This window comes from Nothoprocta perdicaria, unplaced genomic scaffold, assembly GCF_003342845.1.
Source record: "Nothoprocta perdicaria isolate Ctin4 unplaced genomic scaffold, notPer1 scaffold_0, whole genome shotgun sequence".
NCBI classification, from domain to species: Eukaryota; Metazoa; Chordata; class Aves; order Tinamiformes; family Tinamidae; genus Nothoprocta; species Nothoprocta perdicaria.
Window position 1 is genome coordinate 11,815,920 of NW_020454092.1, and position 8,013 is coordinate 11,823,932.

Sequence of the window (8,013 nt, forward strand, 5' to 3'; positions counted from 1 at the left end):
ATTGGCAGGCTGCTCTCTAGTGYTCTGTCTGGGATTGTTTTCCTAAATAATTCAGAGAGTTGAAATTTGATCAAATCATTTCCATTTTAAGAATGAGCGGAAGGGGTAAATGAATAAAGACTCCAGTAATGGAACGGTTGTGTTTGTGTTGTTGAAGGGGCGAAGCAGCATCCTGTCTCCCTGCTTCCGTGGAAATCCCTGTGCGTGTTGGTGCTCCAGCTCTGTGCGAGCAGTTCCCAGTGCTTGTCGTCGCTGCAAGGCACCTTGTCACAGCCAACTCTGTGTGTGGCATCCCTGTCCTACCTGCTTGGGGTGACAGTCATCCCCGGGGTCACAACGTGCCTGGAGCAACCCGGCTCTGGTGCTTGGGCTGAGCCACGGTTTTTAAGGAGGATTGTACGGAGATAATTCCCAATTCCAAAAGACCAGTTAGAGACAAAGACTCGTGTATGGCTCAGGAGTGGGAGCTGCAGGAGTTGCACAGGGTCAGGTCATCACATGGCACCTCTACTGCAGGAAGCAATAGTTGGACTAGATGGTAGGCAGACAAAGTGCAAGGAGTTTGCCATTAAATAAGGTCTGGTTTCATCTTTCTAAAAGATTTATGCTTTTGGGGAGATGTTGATGTTGCACATATTATATGTGCTAGTCTGGAGTGTATATGCTTGGTTTAACTTTTTTTTTTATTCCAGAAAGATGGTCTGTGTTTAGCTCCATTGATGAACTAGTGCCATGCAAATGTGTCTTGGGACACAGAATATTTATGACACCGTAAATCTGCTGTTCTTTCCTAASGACAATTGCCTACAAAACCTTTTTGCAGGAATGAATGTGCTCTCTGAGATGCCTTGTTCTTTGACACACAAGATATAACAAAAATGACTTTGGTCATGGTGTAGGCATAATAATGTGGAACCACAGAATAAGTGGCTGGTTTTGCCACCTCATCCATATTTTAATCATCTGTGTTCAAGGTCATACAGGATCTAGAGTATCCAGCAGTATTAGGTTGATGTTTGATTATAGTTGTACTCCTTTTATCTTCTTTTCTTTTTTTTCTGYCCATATAAAGAGTATATGGGTGAGAATACTTGATATCGTATAGATATGGGTGAGGATACTTGTGTGGCACAATAGCGCAAAACTGCGGAATACAATAATTGCCTTTAAAATGGGGGAGCAAACAGATCTGTCACCAGCTGATTTCTCAGCGGAAATGTTTCCAGTAAAAATACAGCCGTGTTTTATCATGCATATTTAAATGTGGATGTACCTTTCCTGCCCTCTTTCCTGTCATCCATTTTCATTCTTACCTCCTAAAAGCATTGCTGTTCATAGTTGTGCAAGCAAAACCCACAGCTCTATTGCTCAAAGGTAGAATGTAACATAGAGCTTAAAGCAAAGGAGAACTTCCTAAATTCTAGTTTTAAAGTTTCTGGAGAGAAAAAAAAAGAGCAATGAAAGATATGTGAATATTTATTTGAATTCCAATTTCTTAAAATATAACTAGATGTAGACATATTTGTTTATATTTTGTACTTAATATAACATATTGAATATAAGATCTAATGCTGTCTAACATCTGTTAATAGAGTTTGCCACCTGGAAATAGAGGAATAGATACTCATGGGATATCTTAAAAAAAAAAAAAAAGTTAGAACCTTCATTAGTAGTTTGAATGAAATAGGATAATAATTTATGAATGTTATGGTTTCTCCATATAACTAAATATACCTTCATTTATGTTTGAAGATCAAGATTATACTTCAGATTATACTTCATAATATAAGTTTGGAGGCATACAATTAGTTATAAGAGATTAAGAAAAATCATGCCTTGGAGCTTATTAATTGAAAAGTATTTAAATGGTCTCACCTCGTGGTCCCGWGTGACATTATGGTAAATCCAAGCAGAAAGAGAGAACTCTTTCTGCTTAGAAAGAGTGCGCCAGGTGAGGCAGCTATTTGGAGTAATCACAAACTGGAACAGGTAGGAGCCCACCCAGGTATGTGCTGCTTTTTCTCTGCAGATTGAGAATTTGGTTCTGCTTCCACTGGCAATAAATCATTGCATTTGAAAGGACAAAATCTCYACTTGTAAAAGACTAAGATAACCTTCTCTCAGTGGGAAGAGGGCAGTGCTGCTCTAAAAAATACTCTTGAATGTATTTTGGACCACTTCACTCCTTTCGAGTGCATATACAGTATCTTTGTCACACTATCAGCCTCTACATGCCCTTTTCCACCTCCTTTCTTCTTTGCATCCACTATTGCTGCCTGCTTAATTCAAAGTTTGGGTAGCAGCAGGCTTGTCACTTACAGCTGATTATTTTTGGAGGTCATCTCCACTGAGGTCAATCTTCCAGCTAAGTAAGTTCACATTTTTGTAATTTTTGGCCTCAATAAMTTTATCTTCCACTTTGTGGCGTTATCCTGTGTGCTGAATGCTTTTAGCTTTTGTTCTTGCTAAAAATCCCTTTATATTTTTTATATATATATTATATATATATTATATATATATAATATTTTTATATATATAATATTTTTATATATATATTATATTTCTATATAATATATATATTTTAAGGAGTCTTCTCAAAATATCAGCAGCCAAGTTTTGAATATTAAGTCTGGTTAATTAAGCTGCTTGTCTTCTATATTTGCGTGCTTAAGTTGCCAGCAAGTTTTATGCTTGCAAAYGTAAGTCATAGAGGACTTCAGCACCCTGTTGTGAAAATCACAATCCTGGCTTCTTTTAGAGTATGATGTTGATTAAAATGCATAAAATTTGCTTAGTAGACCTTAAAAAGATGAAGAGTTWTTTTTTTTTAAATATAGCTTTATCCTGTGACTTTATTCTTCTCCTTTCATAAGCATACACGCTTCCTGACTCACTGCTAACTGAGCAGGTAAGGCTTCTCCTGTGCTGGTCTACCAAAGATAGATAGGAATTGCTGCAGCTCTCCGTACAGAGCTGCATTTCTTAGCTTTGGATAAGGCAACTCACATGTCTTATTTTGGAGGCTCAGTCCTTAGGGGTGTCTGCCAGGAGGGCATCATTCATCTGAGTGGTGGCTTGTGTGAGAATAGAGCTGTCCTGAGTTTCCGATGCTACCAAAACTTCCTGTGATTAGAGGAAGGATATTATATATTGTGTCACTGTTTGGAAGATTAATGAATAATTTGTAAACCGCTAAAAGCAATTTAAAGTGCTGTGTAATGCTGAGAGATAGCACTGAAAATTGAAAATAGGTGAACAGCCAGTTTTTTGAGAAGTTATTTTCTACAAAGCTCTTGGAGATTTACCCCTTCTAGAACGATGTGAATTAAACCTGTTGTAACGTATTGTGGTGCAGTTAATGCTGATCCTACAGGTTTCAAAAAATTAGATTTGCTTAAAGTGCAGTTGGTGTTRTTGACCTGTTAATTTAGTTTCACTAATTTTCTTTCCATATCTTCCATGAGCTTTTGTTGTTGATAAATGACATTTCTTCATCGTAATATTGGAGATATTGGTAATCATGGCAGTGTGGATGCAAATGCAATGCAAAATGGATGATTAGACAAATCCACTTTAAATTATTTGTAGATCAACATTCATCCTTTATGTTGGAGTTCTCTTATGACTTTAATTTTGCTTTGGGCACAAAAGCATATTAAGCTCTTATTAGATGACTGGGCCATCAAACTGGACCTAGACACTCTGAAATGAAACTTCAGATGGAATTAAGCAGGGTCTAACTCTGTGTGTGTGTCTGTGTGTGTTTGTGTGTGTGTGTATATATATATATATTRTATATATATTTGTGTGTGCCSGCACACGTGCASTCAAATATAGGTACTTTGCACTCTCRTTTTGTGATATAAATCAGCACTATCTGTCTCAAGTTGGGAAGAAGGTTTCCTACAGCAAATTATTGTGTGCATCATTTTTAAGGTTTTTGCCTCTTCTCTGAATGAGGCAAAAAGATTTTTTAAGGTTTTTGCCTCTTCATCTGAAAGATGCTGGAGCAGGCTTAGAATTGGCCTATCCCAATTTGGAAATGAATACTTTCCTTTCTGTGGTACTGCAATATTTACATTCTACATTGCTTGCCTACAGCTACCCTCCAAATGTGGGTTTTAAATTTAACCCAAAGCTTTCTTTGGAAATATTTTAATCCTTATTAAGGGCACTGAAGGAAAGGAGAGTTCTGCTGAAAGAGGATTATAGGGTTGTATTAAAASGTAAGCATAGTGTTTTGCACGTGAAATATTAAAACATAATGTTTTAAATCTTACTTCTGTTCTGATTTAACCTTTAAAAATTAAACCATTCTTTAATTACCGCTTCAGCTTTAATTTTTTTTTCATAAAACCTGTTTTAAGTGCAATAACAAGTACTGTAGGTTTTATGGAACACCTTCACTGAAAGAGTTGGATACTTTCCATTAGGGTCCCTACAGACCCATCCAATTTGAAAATACACTGTTTTATCCTCTCCTTAATTACAGCACTTGGAGCAGCTTTCTGTTAACTGTTTTTAAGTTCTGCAGAATAACGATCCTACCAGAACTATAAAGAGTACAACAGAAAGCTGCTCGCAGCAGGAAAATGCTGTTGCTTAGCTACCTATCTATATAATTCTGAATTTCCGGCAATTTGATAATGACTAGCCCTTAAGCTGCTAAATGTATTTGTTCATGGAAGACTGTACTGTTTTATAGATGCATTTCACCTATGTGTTACAGCTGTTATTATAGGGATAAAAAGGGTATTTATAATGGAGTTGTGTGTAATGTTATTCACCAATGCTTAGGATATCAATTATATAAACAGTGCCCAGAAAAGTTTTAAGGGGATGCTACTATAGTGGAGTTGTGGTTGGAAAAGTAGCTGGAATTATAGGAACTTCCTCCTCCCGAGCAGTGCCAAATACAAGAAAGCTATGTGTAAGTACTGCAAGCTGTCCTTGATCTTTCAATAATACATCAGTTCAGATATAATAAAGAGATATAATTCATTGTAAATTAAAATATTGCAGTATTTTGCAATTCTTTTGTGCATGTAGATTTTCCCACAAAAACATTTTAAGAGAATTTTTTTTGGAATAATACCCTAAGCAGTGCCATTTGCATTGGCAAAACATTGATTTTTTTAAAGAATTTGGTAGAAACTTTGTATTCGATAATGCTTTCTGATCATCCTAAAATCTGTAAAAAGGGACAATTTCATCTACAGAATTGGTATCAATGTGTAGGGAAATCCTGTCCATTCCTATACCTGCTTCCACCGCCGAGCTGCACGGTGCTGTATCGAAGGGCATCCCACCTTGGCCCCTAACTCGGCTGGCTTAAGCATGAATTTCACCTTTCATCCCATTTGAGGTATTCACAAGGTTTCAATTGCCTGTATGCCACTGCTGGAAAATACTGGCATATTGCAACACAATTTTGTGCTCAGTTAACCTCACTATTGACTCTTACAGACATACAGGAGAGCTGAATCTCTGCCCTTTTATTGTGSTTTAGTATTTTCATGTAGGTTTCAGTTTCCAGGTACTTAAATCCTCCTATTTATTAAGATATATTTATTCTTAAGATGACTGAGAATGTAACATGTATATCCCCAGCTATTTTTTTCTGATAACCTTGATGTTTATAATGATAATGTATCACAGACATTATAAAGCTGTGGCACATGGCCTTAAAATGACTATTAGTGTGTCCTTGATTTTCCATTGCAGGGACATTGCTGTACTAGGCTGTTTTCTGGTGAGATTTCATGGAGGAGGCTTGAGTACCTGACATGACAAAATGTAAAACCATACTCATAGATCACCTTTTAAATATTTATTCATATAAATTCTTCAAAGAAATTAAATTATGTGTTTTATACAAAATAGGAGAGGCAGGCATTTAGTGTCACTGACTGCAAATTGAAGTCATTTGTCTAGAAGGGTCAGGTGCCACTTCGTAGTAAAGAATTTGCCTGAGATCCAAGAAAAGCAAGATTGATAGTACCACGGGTTTGATGAAATGAGCACTGCAATATGCATACGAAGTTATGGGTTAATTAGGCAGATTTAAACAAGAAAGTTCTTTGGGGTGGAAAAGCAGGGTATGCTGCTGCTTCCCGATTTAAGATMTGTTGGCAGCCTTTTTGCACATTTAACATTGATTTCTTGAGGTGTTTATGTAGAGATGTGTGCTAGTGCATGTTAGTGAGGTGCTGAATTTCCAAGGTTGCAAACATTGCWGTGGATGTGGGCTTCTCAGGAAGTTGTGTGTGGGGTGCGTATACGGGTATATGCTTAAATCTTTGCTTCTGTTCCTACTCACGTAAAGTGTAATGCTAATTCTGTGGTCCCTCTACGAGAGAGAATAAACTCACTGATGTTTTAGGGAATCAAGTTCTTTAGCTGTCACAGGTAACATGACTGTTTCTTCCACTTTTTAATTACAAGCTTGAACAAAAATCTTAAAACTATCTAGTTTTAGGAAATGGAAGCTGAGCAATCCACAAGTGTTTTGTTGATAGGAAAGCTGTTTTGAAAGAGCAGACGTTGCAATCTCTTCCTTCTTGCCTTGCTCTTCAGCAGCCACCTGGTGTGTTTTGTGGAAGATGATGAGCTTCCATACGCAGACACATGCAGAAGTTGGAACAGTCCCATTTTGTTAATAGTTCTTCACATGCTGGARTTGTAACTTTAAATTTGACTTAAATGCAACAAAAAGACACCAAAATATTCTTTATGCTCCCTGTGCATTATTCTGCACAAAGTCATGCAAATCTTTTAGTAAGACAGCAGTATGCTCAGCAAACACTGTATGTAAAAATCTTCTGTGTGTCTAGCAGATCTGCTGACAGCAGACATGCCTGCTGAGGGCAAGAGTGGACATATGTGTGTGGGACTGAGTTCTAAATACCAGAATTTTTGTCATGATACAAGCAAAACTTGGTATTCACGTTACTACCCTAAACCCTAAAGACAAATCCTTGGGGCACTCAGCAGCTCCATCTTCTACAATGTATTTCTCACAGAATGGAGAGTATCTGGAATTTCTATAAATATGCGAGAAGCAGGAGGGGAACAGGTGAGCCTTGTCTTGTTGGACTGTTAAGTGTGTGATAGAGTAAGCCTTAACAAACTGCACAATGTATTTCTACAGTTGAAGAAAGGTGGTTAAACTTAATGAGGGGAAAACTGGTTGATGTTAAAAACAGTCCTACTTTGTGTTTAATAATGAATCTCAGCTCTTTGTATGGTTTGGTGTCTGTTTATTTAAATAATTCTGACTATGGAAGGAGCTGTAAAAAACATTCGAGRAGGGGGAACAACAGCAATCCATTTTGTTCATATTTTGTCTTGTAGGAACTATTTTTTATGCCCACAACATTTTTCTCTTATATTAATGTGAGACCAGATATTACAAATTCTGTCTATAAATATGTGTTTGACCATATTCCCCAGATAATGTGCSGGGAAGGTGAAGTCTCAGGCACAGTTCTAGTGGCCTTTCGTGCTCATTCCTTCCCTGCTTGCTTGTGTAAACTCACTTCTCGACAGCTTTGAAGCCCTTTCAGACACATTAAGAAGATGCTTCTATTTGATGAAGAAATGCAGCTTGTTTTGGTATTTTCCTGTACTGCGAGGTTTTTTGTTTTCCCTGCTCATAAATAGAGTGCCTGTTCAATGTGAAAACTAAGTGTGGGGTATATTGTATACATATATATTTGGGTGTGTTCTCATGTTGTTTTTCTTTTGTTCAGAAACCAAAGCAGAAGGACTGGCATCCTCCTGGAGGATTCATTCTAGGACTCTGGGCGTTGATTATCATGGTTTTCTTTAAAACGTACGGAATCAAGCACATGAAACACATCTTCTGAAGCTGAGCGAGCAAGACTTTGCACTGACTGCTACTTGGGACTCTCTGGTGCCATCAGAGTTCTTTATATGTGTAATATGGCCATAGTAAAAAACAGTGTTGAAACATCCCTTACAAATGTGCATTTGAAATGATCTGCACTTTTT

General features: G+C 37.3%; 1 protein-coding gene across 1 annotated transcript in view; it reads left to right on the top strand.

The window, feature by feature from the left end:
• The window catches only part of PIGK (phosphatidylinositol glycan anchor biosynthesis class K), a 59,950-nt gene extending 51,937 nt beyond the window's left edge, over positions 1-8,013 (top strand). Inside the window, exon 12 of the mRNA XM_026050980.1 lies at positions 7,752-8,013. Within this exon, the coding sequence (XP_025906765.1) occupies positions 7,752-7,868 (117 nt within the window). The 3' untranslated portion in view covers positions 7,869-8,013. The remainder of the gene's footprint in view (positions 1-7,751) is intronic.